This window comes from Rana temporaria, chromosome 8, assembly GCF_905171775.1.
Source record: "Rana temporaria chromosome 8, aRanTem1.1, whole genome shotgun sequence".
Classification (NCBI taxonomy): Eukaryota; Metazoa; Chordata; class Amphibia; order Anura; family Ranidae; genus Rana; species Rana temporaria.
In genome coordinates, this window is record NC_053496.1 from 46732779 (window position 1) to 46746941 (window position 14163).

At 42.8% G+C, this 14163-nt stretch overlaps 1 protein-coding gene across 1 annotated transcript; it reads left to right on the plus strand.

The window, feature by feature from the left end:
* The first annotated feature begins 6532 nt into the window (after positions 1-6532).
* LOC120946886 (trypsin-like) lies at positions 6533-13786 on the plus strand. The gene is made up of 5 exons (XM_040361710.1): positions 6533-6623; positions 9042-9195; positions 10884-11137; positions 11259-11395; positions 13609-13786. The coding sequence occupies exons 1-5, from the start codon at positions 6584-6586 to the stop codon at positions 13756-13758; spliced, it is 735 nt and encodes a 244-aa protein (XP_040217644.1). The 5' UTR covers positions 6533-6583; the 3' UTR covers positions 13759-13786.
* Positions 13787-14163: the final 377 nt, after the last annotated feature.

Below are 14163 nucleotides of genomic sequence, written 5' to 3' on the forward strand. Positions count from 1 at the left end.
TCAGCACTGGGATCACATTAGCTGAGAGAACCTGAGGGAGAAAAGAACTGTTCGAATACTGGTCGGTACCAGTGTGTGCAAAGGTGTGTTTGCTTTTGAAGAATAAATCATCTTAAATGTTGGGTGTCCTATGTGTATGGATGTTGCTGCATTATTTAAAACTGTTAGTTAATTTTTTTACATGGGGTGCTTCATGATTGTGCAGAATTTTAAAGGGTGCCTTGAATGGAAAAAAATTGAGAAACACTGTCTGGACTATAATCATATGTAGCTTGGATGTGAGGGTTGTAAACCCTCAAGGTTTTTCACTTTTCACTGCAGCAGCCCCCCAGAGCCCCCCTTTTACTTACCTGAACCCGATCGTTCCAGCAACAGGGATGAGCACAGCTGCTCCAGCCGCTGTCTTGTGTCCTTATTGGATAGATTGCTAGCCATTGGCTCCTGCTGCTGTCAATCAAGTTCAGTGACATGGGGGGCAGGGCCAAGTCCTGCTGTCTGTATCAATAGATGCAGCAGCGAGACTCTGGAGTGTCCCCATGGAATGCAGCTCTCAGTGGGGGGACTCACTCGAGAAGAGGAGGAGCCAGGAGGGTCACTGAGGGACTCCAGAAAAGGAAGATTGGGCCACGCTGTGCAAAACCCTTGCACAGAGGAGGTAAGTATGACATGTTTGTTATTTAAATTTTTTTAAACAAACCTTTACAACCCCTTTAAGGTAACTTTGGTGTTACAAAAATATGTGGTCTCAAGGGGTATTTTGTTTTAACGTGTTTCACAGGTTGCGCTTCTTCAGGAGGCTCTTAAGGTGAAATGGTTTATATGCAAAAAAAATAGTTGACACTGTGAGAGAGGGGGATCATGTACCCATACCCGGGGCGACAAACATGTAGGGCACTTAATAGGCTTTTTTTTGGCCCAACTAGGGTGTTCCATGTTGGCTGCTGAGAAAAACAAGCCTCATGCCCTATATGGTTTCACACAGGAAAAGTGATAAACAAGCTATTAACCACTTGACCTCCAGAAGGCTTACCCCCCTTCCTGGCCAGGCCATTTTTTTGAAATATGGCACTGCATTCATTTAACTGAAAATTGCAAGGTCTTGTGACACTGTACCCAAATAAACATGATATCCTTTTTTCCCACAAATAGAGCTTTCTTTTTGTGGTATTTGACCACCACTTGCGTTTTTTATTTTTAGTGCTTTAATCAAAAAAAAGCCGACAATTTTGAAAGAAAAATAAATATTTTTTACTTTCTGCTATTAAACATATCAAATAAAAAAATTGAAAAATAACATTTCCTCATAAATTTAGGCCAATATGTATTCTGCTATATATTTTTGGTAAAAAAAAAATCCCAATTATCGTTTATTGATTACAAATAGTCCATCCCGCTAAGGAAGTTTGTGGAAACGTAACGCGTACGGGGGAGAAGCACACAGACGTCGCTCACTGCCGTCCTTTCTGGAAACAAACCTGTTGTTTGTTTTACATGCCTGATCATTCGGATCTTTGTGAGTAGTTTTTATACTTACCCAATAAATTTTAGTATTTTGAAACGGAGAGCACTTAGATCTGTTTTTCTTCCAAATATGGTGCATTACTTTGCTGCGGACTGCTGAGGGACCTGACATGACAATTTGCCATCGGGTGCATCTGCATATATGATATCTGCTTGCATGACAACCTGGTAACACAGGAGTCCATGCCCTAAGGTGAGAGTGGCCAATCCTGTAGTGGTGGAGGGATCACTTATTGTTTGAGCTTACGTCACCGGTGAATCTCATGTGGATTTTGGAATTTGTTCGTCACACAATTTCTTTGGACTAATATTCACGTTTAACCATCTATGCGGTAGCTATATAATTGGCACCATTAAACAGGGTAATCTGAAGGATTGTGTTTTTCCCAACAGGGAGGTTCATTGGATTGGACTTTTCCCATAAACAGATTACCCAACACCTGTGTTTATACAGGGACTGTGAACACCCTAGGGTGATTCAATCTGCAGCGCCACTATCCCAACATTTTTACATTTCATCACTGATCTCATCACTGAGATTCCTTAGGGAGGCAGCAGCACTAATTTACATCCTAAGCGCGGACTCCCCGCTTTTTTAATATTCAGGTTTATTTGGACATTTTTTTTGTTTTAGTTTTTGTTGTGTTTTTTCATCTTTATTACACCTTTATTGCATCAATTGAATTTTTGAGCTGCACTAATCTTTTTATAAAGTGTGAATTGATTGGTTTGCGCAAAAGTTTATTGTGTCTAAAATCTATGGGATAGATTTATTTATTTATTTTTATTTATTTTACTAGTAATGGCGGCAATCAGCGACTTATAGCGGGACTGCGATATTGAGCCGGACACTAACTGACACTTTTGAAACTTTGTAGGGACCAGTGACACCAATACAGTGATCAGCGCTTAAAATATGTCACATAGTAGTGCCACCTTGCCGCCGTATATGTAAGTTATGTGGTTGGTAAGTGGTTAATGTTCATCAGCGGCAGTAAAACAGGCTCACACTCAGAGTACAGGAATTTGTCACCCACACTTGTTGGCCTGTTGGAATTTTAAAGAGCTGGGGCACATTTAGTGCCCATGGCTGTACCCTGCGCCTAGCAATAAAGTAGTTCCAAATTGGAACTTAATATGGATCAATAAAATACATTTATTGTTTTTGAATTGCTTTTAGATTTATAATGCAAAGTTTTACCAACAATATTTAGTTCTACATAGCTTGGGTGCGATAGAGGAATGAAGAGCCTCTATATCTAAGGTAAGAAAAATAATATCTGGGGTAACGTAATGTTGTCTAACATAGTGAAGAGGTGTGAAATACATGGAGTGATATTCTTTTGGGGGAACAGTCCTCCAATTATCATGTCCTGGCAGTCAGTGTTTTATACACTCTTTTTGGTATGATTTGTTTTCTGCTTTTTAATATTTTGTATATACTGTATATATTTATTTATTTATATATGTAGCACTACCCCCGAAGGAGCTGCTGGTTAGTTTTGGGTGGCATGTTACCTCTATTCTTTCGCCGTCTAGGGTATAGGATGAGAGTTGAGAAGAACTGCAATGTCCACACTTTAGATGTCTTTTTCTGTACTTTATTACCTAACGGGGTAGAAGAATAAAAGTAGTAGCTGAAGAGGTAGAAAGGGTAAAAGGTAGTAGGTTCAGGTGTATAACTTTGTTCAGAAACAATCGTGCTTCCAGCAATGTAACTTCTCGTTGCCACTCTAGCCAGAGTGGGTATTGCGCACCTGGATAGGCCTCTCTCACCAGCCTAGCAGGCAGGGTGTCACACGGAGACTTTAGCAAAGTCTCTGCCACAGACCTTCCCAAAGGTGGAGATATATTCGGTCCAAAATCCTCTCAGCACAGGATTAAGCACCTGGATCTCTCTTGAATAAACTCTTGTGATCTCAGAACTGACAGGCGACCATCACTCAGCCTCTCAGCAATCATGTGTCCTTCAATGAAGTTCAAGGCCTCTCCTGAGATACCAGCCTTGTGCTCTTCAAGACAGGTTCTTCATCGGGCGGCTTCCTCCCTCAGGACGGACAGCACAGGACCACTCTGCAATTGTAGACCCAGTCAGACTACCAGGCCTACATAGTAGATCACAACCACGGACCAACGTGGTCCCGGAGCCAGGAACACTTGAACATGCACCCCCGGCCATGAGGGCCACACACGGGGGGTGGTGGGACCACAGGCAGGGACGGCCACACAACGATGTCAACCCAGAACTAATGACGTCTGTCCCTTAAGTACTCTCCCCCAGCATGCACAGCGAGGCGATCAACCCACACTGATTGGCTGCCGAGGAAAACACCCAATACACCCCGACTCGACTGCTGCCACCCTTTTGCCTGGGGTGGTACAATCACGAACAGACAGCAATAGTGGTCACTCACAGTACAGCCATGGCTGGAACAGAGGCCCAAAATATGGTAAAACAATAATTAAATCTCTGACTACCCTCTAAATTTAGAGCAGCACCAGCTATGAAAGTAGCAAGGCACTACATATATATGCAATTCTCTGTACACTTGTTTCTTCTTACATGGTTGTGTTTTTGTCCAAGTTATAGCCTAACATATGAGTGGTCCTAAAGAAGAGGAATGCTTATTGAAGCGTGTAGACTAACGTTTAAGTTGGAATACAATTGACACACTGCTTGGGTTTTATTGTACAACATTGGGAGTTTTAATGTTTGTATTAAAGTTTGGAAAAATAAAATATATATACATATATACACACACTCATCGGCCACTTTATTAGGTACACCTTGCTAGTACCGGGTCGGACCCCCTTTTGACTTCATTCTTCTTGGCATTAATTCAGCAAGGTGTTGGAAACATTCCCCAACAATTTTGGTCCATATTGACATAATAACATCGCGCAGTTGCTGTAAATTTGTTGGCTGCGCGTCCATGATGCAAATCTGCCGTTCCACCACATCATAAAGGTGCTCTATTGGCTGAGATCTGGTGACTGTGAAGGCTATTGGAGTACAGTGACCTCATTGTCATGGTGAGATAATTTGAGCTTTGTGACATGGTGCATTATCCTGCTGGAAGGAGCCATCAGAAGATGGGGACACTGTAGTCATAAAGGGGTGGACATGGTCTGCAACAATACTCAGGTAGGACGTGGCATTTAAACGATGCTCAATTGGTACTAAGGAGCCCAACATGTTCCAAGAAAATATCCACAACACCATTACACCACCATCAGCCTGAATTGCTGATACAAGGTAGGATGGATCTATGCCTTCTTGTTGTTTATGCCAAATTATACATTCAGATTATTATACCATCTGAATGTCGCAGCTGAAATCAAGACTCATCAGACCAGGCAATGTTTTTCCAATCTTCTGTTGTCCAATTTTGGTGAGTCTGTGCAAATTGGAGACTCAGTTTCCTGTTCTTAGTTGACAGGAGTGGCACCCATTGTGGTCTTCTGCTGCTGTAGCTCATCTACTTCAAGTTTCGATGTGTTGTGCATTCAGAGATGATATTCTGCATACCTTGGATGTAACAAGTGGTTGTTTGAGTAACTGTTGCCTTTCTCTCATCTGGTACCAGTCTGACCATTCTCCTCTGACCTCTGACATCAACAAGGCATTTTCCTTCACACAACTGCCGCTTACTAAATATTTTCTCTTTTTCGGACCATTCTCTGTAAACCTGAGAAATGGTTGTGTTTGAAAATCCCAGTAAATCAGCAGTTTTTGAAATTCTCAGACCAGTCCATCTGGCACCAACAACCATGCCACGTTCAATCACTCTAATCCCATTTCTTACCCATTCCGATGCTCAGTTTGAACTTCAGCAAGTTGCCTTCACCCTGTGTAGATGCCCAAATGCACTGAGTTGCTGCCATGTGATTGGCTGATTAGCAATGTGTATTACCATGTAATTGAACAGGTGTACCTAATAAAGTGGCCAGTGGCCTAATATATGGAGAGTTACCGTATTTATCGGGGTAAATCGCGCACCGCCGTATAGCGCGCACCCCAAACCTAGAAGGGAATTTTAAGGGAAAAAAAGAAATACTTACAGTTTGAATTCCCCTCGTCGGTGTCTTGCCCGCCGTCTTGTCTGGTCCGGCGTCCGTCTGCGGCCTTGATGGTGTCCTCCCCGCTTCTCCCGCACTGTCTCTGAGTGCCGTACACCCAGGTACACTCGGCTAGACTCGGCCACGCTTGGCTCCTCTCGCATAAAGGCTAGGAGGCGGGACAGGGCATGACCGCGAGCGGAGCCAAGCATGGCCGAGCTTAGCCGAGTGTACTGCGCTCGGTATATGTCGGCGGCGGCACTCAGACAGCGCGTATCGGCGTATAACGCGCACCCACGATTTTTTCCCTGATTTTAAGGGGAAAAAAGTATGCGTTAATACGCCGATAAATACGGTATATATGAATAAATTTCTGGGGTGCCTGTCTAAAATCCTGGTTTTTGTAATTTTTTGGGTGTTACCACTTGGGAGGGCAACTCCAGGAATTTACTGTTTGTTGCCACCACCAAATTATTTTATAGTGTGAGGTGTGAAGTACCCCCTTCCCCATTCCAAGTGCGGCCCACCCCAATGTACAATAGACTAAGAATAGAATTGAATGACGGGCGTCTAATCAAATATCTTTCACTTGGAGTTTACACAATAAAACTGGTATAATATTTAGCAATGTTTTTAAACTTTGGTCTTTGCTTTTTTATTTTCACAATATTTCTATTTTTTATTCATGTTTTGTAACAATCCTCTGAAAGCGTGCACTGTATACAAAAAAAATTGCATTTTAGATTAAATGTTTTTATAAAAACCGGTAAGACACATAACAGATCTTTAATCCTCTATTTTGCCAGGCATGGGAATTTTATACATCAAGCCATAAGGCAATTAGGGCGACTGTCCATAGACTTGCCACAATATGATTTATTTAATTGCATTTGTAATTGCCAAGGCCGCGTGTCCTTGGACAGAATCCCACCGCGCTTTTCTTCAGGGTATAAATTCACGATACCAGCAGCTAAAAAATCACTCGACATCCCAGAGATCAACCATGAAGTTCCTCGTAATTGCAGCCCTCCTGGGCTTGGCAGGTATGAATTTCAATTGTACTATACAATAGCTATCTGTTGTTTTATAAGGTTTTTTTTTTTCTTTTTAATGACTCATTAACTCATAAAAGAGATCTATTTATAAAATAAATGTCACAAGCATTTGTCTAGGCTGCAAAAATGTTCCCTGTATTTTCCCTAATACTACCTTCTATGATCACTAGCTCAGTCTGGTGGCCAAAATGCAGTATATTTCAATGTAATACCATATTCTGGCCACTAGATGGAGCTGATGATCATAGGAAGTCATAGTTTTATAGGGGTAGGCAACAAGTAGCCCTCCAGCTGTTGTAGAACTACATTTTCCCATGAAGGCTGGCAGTTAAAGTTACTGGCAGCGGCATTATGGGACTCGTAGTTCTGCAACAGCTGGAGGGCCCCATGTTGCCTACTATATGGCTAAAATGTGTGCAGTCTGGCCAAATGTTTTTGACATTCATCCAATAATGAATGTTCCATGTGGAGAAAAAAAACTGCGCTAGTGTAAACGAAATTAAATTAAATTAAACTAAACATTCAAAAAGAGGCAGCAGCTGGCGTGCAATACACAAAATAACATAGAAATAAAAACAAAGCCGCGCCATAAACAATAAACTATAGTGATTGCCAGAAGTGTGTATGTGTCAAGTCCATATAAAGGGTTAAAAAACACAGGACACCCTTGAATCAAAACCAGTCCATATAGTGAGGTTGGTACCCCGCTGTTAACACAGGTCTCAAAGTAGAAGGTTCCTTTAAACAATTTCTCAGATAAACTTCACACCACCAAAGTGACTGGATATATATAATTAGTGAACCCTTCACCGGTAATGAGATGCCGCTTACCAGAGGGCAAGCACAAATGAGCAGATGGCTATAGCCTAGCCGCGGCCTTTGGTATTCACAGGATCACTCAGGCAAGATATCAGGAACCGCTCATAAGGTATCTCCATCCAATACATCCGGTAAGAGAGTAAGGAAAGAATGCACCATAGCGTAACTCCGTATCAAAAAGGGCGTTTTAATAAAACATAAGATGTACTTACAAAACATAGAAGTAAAAACAGCGTTTTTTTTTAATTCAAATGTAGCCGGCCGGCATACAAGAAGCCCTTCTCCTCTGCGTGGTGACGTCACTGCGCAGCGGTTAAATTTAAAGCAAGTTGGCTTTTTTTTAACCGATGGTTAAATAACCTATGGGGCCCACACACGATCGGTTTTGACCGATGAAAAAAGGTCCATCAGACCGTTGTCCTCTGGTTAACCTATCGTGTGTACGAGGCCTTATAATACACACAGTCTTATGCCACGTACACACGATCGGTTCATCCGATGAAAACGGACCGATGGATTTTTTCATCAGATATGCGATGAAGCTGACTTTCATCAGTCTTGCCTACACACCATCAGTTAAAAATCTGTGTCCAACGTGTTGACGTAAAACACATGCAGAGAAAAATTAAGTTCAATGCTTTCGCGCATGCGTCGACTTGATGCATGGATTTTTGACCGATGGATTTCCCCACAGACGATGGTTTTTTAACCATCAGAAAATTTTAAAACAGGTTCTATTTTTTTTCACCGAAGGGGAAAAAAATCGATGGGGCCCACACACGATCGGTTCGTCCGATAAAAACGGTCCATCGGACAGTTTTTATCAGACAAACCGATCGTGTGTACAGGGCATTAGATTTCAGAAATATGTTTACACCTCGAAATTAAATGGAATTCGATGTTTAATTCAAATTTCAATTCGAAATTTGTTTCGTTATTCGGAGGCATTCAGCCAACTGTGTTTATACTGTGATTCAGGTATTTCAGAAATATCCGAATCTCCGAATAGCAAAAAAGTGGCTAAATATTTATTCGGAACGAAACGAACCGCACATGTCTAGTGAGTTCATCTGTCTGCTGTGCTGCATCTTCCTTCACTGTCCAGTCAAAGGCTGAAGGCAGGGCCGTCTTAATAGCATCATTGGCCCCTGGGCAAAGTAATGCTCTGGGGCCCCTACAATGATGACAGTGCAGGTAAACAGACATTAAGTAGGTAGGAGGCAGACTGCCTCCCCTTTGCATCTATCACTCTCAGTGCCATCATGGGGCCCCCAATTTCAGGGCAGTGTGGGCTCAAGGACCAGCTGCTTTGGGGAAAGTGCAGGGGCCCCCCATGTAGCGGGGCCCCTGGGCAGTGCCCAGGTGTGCCCTCTCATTAAGACAACCCTGGCTGAAGGAAGGACAAGATCTGTAAATATTAATAACTGCAGCAAAGAAAAAGCAAGTCTTCTGCAGGGTTTTGCTGCATGGCCCTTTTTTTTATTTTTTTTATCCGTGTTTAGTGAAGGGCCTGAAGTTCAGCTTTAAGCAATCTGCTGCTATACTGGCTGGACAATGAACATTACTAAATTCAATTTTTCACTGCAGCTGCCTTTGATGATGATGACAAGATTGTCGGAGGTTACGCCTGCACCAAGAACTCCGTCCCTTACCAGGCCTCTCTGAACTCCGGATATCACTTCTGTGGAGGGACCCTGGTGAACGCCCAGTGGGTGGTCTCCGCTGCTCACTGCTACAAATCGTAAGAGCAATTTCTCTTATTCTTTAAATTCTGTATTTTTTTTTTTTGTCCAATACATTTTTATTTTTGCTTTTTTGAAATAGTCAAAGAATATTTGTTCAGAAGTTATCTTTAAAGTTGAAGTTTCCCTTTACTTATTCCTCCCCCAATCCCCACCAGCCTGCTAGTGAAATAAAAAAAAAAGCTTTTATATTTTTTGACATACGGTACCTTATTTTAGCCACCGTGATATCATCACTGGGTCGCTTTGCTTCTCTATGCAATGCAGGCAGATTGTGGCTGGTAGGAGGGCGCAGTGCCTGATGCAAGCAGTGGGCTGGCTTTTAGTAGGAGTTATGCACATTTCATGCCTTGATGGGTAGATGGGTGGTCTAGGGGAGAGAGAGCATAACTAGGCAGACTGCATTTGCACACAGACTGCCAACTCTAGAGTTTGTATCTCCCCCTGAATGGCCATCACTGTTGTCTTTTGGCCAGTTGCCCGATGTGCTAGATCCTCTTTTTCCTTGGTTTACTCCCTGAAGTGCATAGCTCTGACATATGCCAAAAGTGGTACTGATATGATGACCTCAGCATAGCTCTGTATGAATATAAGGTGCTCAGGGGTGGGGCTAGGAATTCTCCCTGCGGTTGGTAGTCCTGAAGGATGCACAAAGTAGTGCTGACATGATGACATCTGCATGAATACAAGGTGCTCATGGGTGAGGCTAGGGCTTTTTCTCCTTGTGGTGGATGGTCCTGAGAGATGAAGAAAATGGTGCTGACATGATGACATCAGCACAGCTCTCTGCATGAAGAATACAAGGGTGCTCAGGGGTGGGTGTAGGGTTTTCTCCCTGCGATGGGTAGTCCTGACAGATGCAGAAAGTAGTTCTGACATGATGACATCAGCATAGCTCTCTATATGAATACAAGGTGCTCAGGGGTGAGGCTAGGGCTTTCTCCCTTTGGTGGATGGTCTTGAGAGATGAAGAAAATGGTGCTGACATGATGACATCAGCACAGCTCTCTGCATGAAGAATACAAGGGTGCTCAGGGGCGGGTCTAGGGTTTTCTCCCTGCGATGGGTAGTCCTGATAGATGCAGAAAGTAGTTCTGACATGATGACATCAGCATAGCTCTCTATATGAATACAAGGTGCTCAGGGGTGAGGCTAGGGCTTTCTCCCTTTGGTGGATGGTCCTGAGAGATGAAGAAAATGGTGCTGACATGATGACATCAGCACAGCTCTTCGCGTGAATACAAGGTGCTCAGGGGTGGGACTAGGGTTTTCTCCCTGTGATGGGTGGTCCTGACACATGCAGAAAGTAGTTCTGACATGACGACATCAGCATAGCTCTCTATATGAATACAAGGTGCTCAGGGGTGGGGCTAGGATGTGCTGCTAACACAGTCTATCCTTTTGGGTTGAGTGATGCTGGGAAGACTGAGGGCATCTTGTGGTAAAGATGAGGTACTGTAGGCAACAGCAGTGGATTGAATGTTTTTTTGTGTTTTAGGGTGCCTATTAAAAAAATGCCCAGAAGCTTTAACCTTCCCCAACCAATACCTTATTACTCAACCAAACTGCTAAAATTGAGCACTTAAAGGCACTCTGTTGCTATGTAAAAGACATTCAATTAACTACATAAAGGCATAAAGATTATTTTAGCTTGAGATAAATATTTACATTTTCCTAATTTTTCCAGGAGCATTCAGGTCAGACTGGGAGAACATAACATTGCCCTGAACGAGGGCACCGAGCAGTTCATCAACTCTGCCAGGGTGCTCAGACATGGAAGCTACAACTCCAGAACTCTGGACAACGACATCATGTTGATCAAGCTCGCCTCTCCCGCCACCCTCAACTCCTACGTCAAGGCCGCACCTCTGGCTTCTGGCTGTGCCGCTGCCGGCACCAGCTGTCTGATCTCTGGATGGGGAAACACTCTAAGCAGCGGATGTAAGTTACAAAATATTATTTCCTAGACTTGTGATTCACAGCTAAATCTTGGATTGGTCAAACATAGAAGATTCATGTTTTGCTGACTTTTTTCTTTGTTTGTTTTTTTCCCCATTTTTAGCTAATTATCCAGATCAACTGCAGTGTCTCAATGCCCCAATTCTGTCAGATAGCCAATGCCAAAGCTCTTACCCCGGAGAAATCACCAAAAATATGTTCTGTGCTGGCTATCTGGCTGGTGGAAAGGACTCCTGCCAGGTAATCTACAGTATGATTGTTTTTGTATTTGTAGAGCTATTTGCAAGTAGGGTGGTGAAACAAAGTACTACATCTGCAAATTGTACATTTAATAAAAAAATAGGAAAATCTACTTTTGAGGTACCAAATAGCTAAGATATATAAACATATATTCCATAGGGTTTCACTCAAGTGTAGTGCTTACCAATAAGTTTAGTCCAGCCAGAAAACACAGTTTTGGGGCTTTTTGGCACACTTAAGTTCCTTAAATTATGATTTCTACACAGGGTTCAGCTTCATACAGCATTTAAAGCACAAAAGCGTATTTTCCTAGCAGTTAACCTCGTGCTTCAAAGCTCTCTGGGATACAGACTCTCAATCCAGATCACACTAAGCTTCTGCACCACTGAAACTCCAGGTGTCAGCCTGGTCAGTGCAGATGTGCCCCTGCTGCTCCCTGTAGCACTGGCCCATGCCCTGGCCTCTGGGCAGGGGACCTCTTGTTTCCGATTGAAGCCCTAAACTGTAGACTGCCCCTTGATTATAAAGGCTGTGTGCTCCTGCACACACAGCCTGCTGGTCCTCAGTAAAACCTGGACAAAATGATAGAGACTTTGTACTTCCAATGACTCTTTGAAGTCTCCAAACTCCAGAATCAATTCTGGGTGTTCCTTGATTATAAAGGCTGTGTTCTCCTGCACACACCCTGCTGGTCCTCAATATAACCTGGACAAAATGATAGAGACTTTGTACTTCCAAACACTCTTTGAAGTCTCCAAACTCCAGAATCCATGCTGGGTGTTCCTTGATTATAAAGGCTGTGTGCTCCTGCACAAACAGTGTGCTGCTCCTTAAAACTTGAGCAAAGTAATAGAGACTTTGTTCCTCCAATGACTCTTTGAAACCTCCAAACTCCAGAACCAATTATATCTGCTTAGAACAGCCATTCTGGAGCCTCTCAAGCTCAATTCGTGAGAACCATGTGTGCAGTTTTACTTCTTTTATAATATATATATATATATATATATATATATATATATATATATATATATATATATATATATATATATATATATAATAAGGCATAAATTAAGTGACCTCGCAGCAGCAACCTTTCTGTGAGAGTCAATAGCTCATAAATAAAGTTGCGCTAAAGTTGTGAAAAAAAGCTAGACAAGAAAGACAGCAAAACACGCTGCAAACAAAGAGTCCAAACAGCGATGAAGGAATCCATCCCATGGTGTACTACTGATCGCAGGAATAGTGTGTGATTTCCAAAGAAATCCTCCACCTTATAAATTGGCCACTTACCAGCTCTTTATAATCTCCTATTAGGCCCCGTACACACGAGGGTTTCTCCGCTGGAAACGGTCCGCTGGACCATTTCCAGCGGAGATTCCTCCTCCGGATTTGGATCCGATGGCTTGTACTCACCATCGGATCAAAATCCGTGCGGAATTCATCCGCGGTGACGTGTCGCGACGCTGGAAGGTAAGTACTTCCACGCATGCGTCGAATCATTACGATGCATGCGAGGGAGGGGAGCGGACGGATTGATCCGGTGAGTCTGTACAGACCACCGGATCAATCCGCTGGACCCGATTCAAGCGGATAGATTTCTTAGCATGCTAAGAAATTTATATTCGCTTGAAATCGATTCGGCCGAGAAATCTCCGCGGATAAATATCCGCTAGGCCGTACAGACGACCGGATTTGTCCGCTGGAACTGATCCGCGGATCAATTCCAGCGGATAGATCCGGTCGTGTGTACGAGGCCTTACAGAAGATCTATCCCGCTTGTGGCTATTATACCCAGCCACGACCTCTGTTCTTCCAGGGGGATCAAGTTGAAAAGCACTCGCCACTCAAGGGAGAACCCGATCATAAAAGGACCCCAAAAAAGATAAGGCTTCCATAGTGTAAAATCTTCAACATTGTGTTTAATATAACTAAGATTGCACTTACAAGTCAATAAAAACATGCATAAATAAGCCGGCCGGTTCAAATTTTGAAGATTTTACACTATGGAACCCTGGTTGAGAAACCCTGCCATACATCATTGTTCTCCTAAGGAATCAGTTTACTCTGGTATAAGATTATTTGACAATACAGAACTGCTACAGTGGTTATGCAAGATCTCTTAGTTTTACATCTGCTAAAGAGAAGGTTATTCTTTTAAATGTGGTTTACCATTTTGAATATGTCTATTTGATTTGAAAAATCTGTCTCCCCAGGGTGACTCCGGTGGCCCCGTGGTGTGTAACGGACAGCTCCAGGGTATTGTCTCCTGGGGATACGGCTGTGCTCAGAAGAACTACCCCGGTGTCTACACCAGGGTCTGCAACTACAACTCCTGGATCGCCAGCACTGTGGCTGCCAACTAAACCTTTATCCAGAAGGATCCTTTCTAATGATCTCAGAAACAAATTGGAATTACTATCTGTATCAATAAATAAACTAACACTAATGGCCTAAAAACTATGGTGTGATATTTGTTTTGATATTTAACCTATAAAAATATATAGTTTTTTAATAAGGGTCAGATTGTCTAAACACTGAGCTTCGGTCAAGCAACGAAATACACAGAAAAAAAAACATATAATGGATCTGTCTTGCAAAGAATTGTATTTCTATCAATTCAGTCCTGAGGTTAACACAGCTGTGCCACACAGCACGGTCCTGTCTGGTAGGGTAAGAGACCTTATTTCTCCTAGCTGCGATAAAGTAACACTTATGCCGTGTACACACCAGCAAACATGTACGATGAAACCGGTCCGCCGGACTGTTTT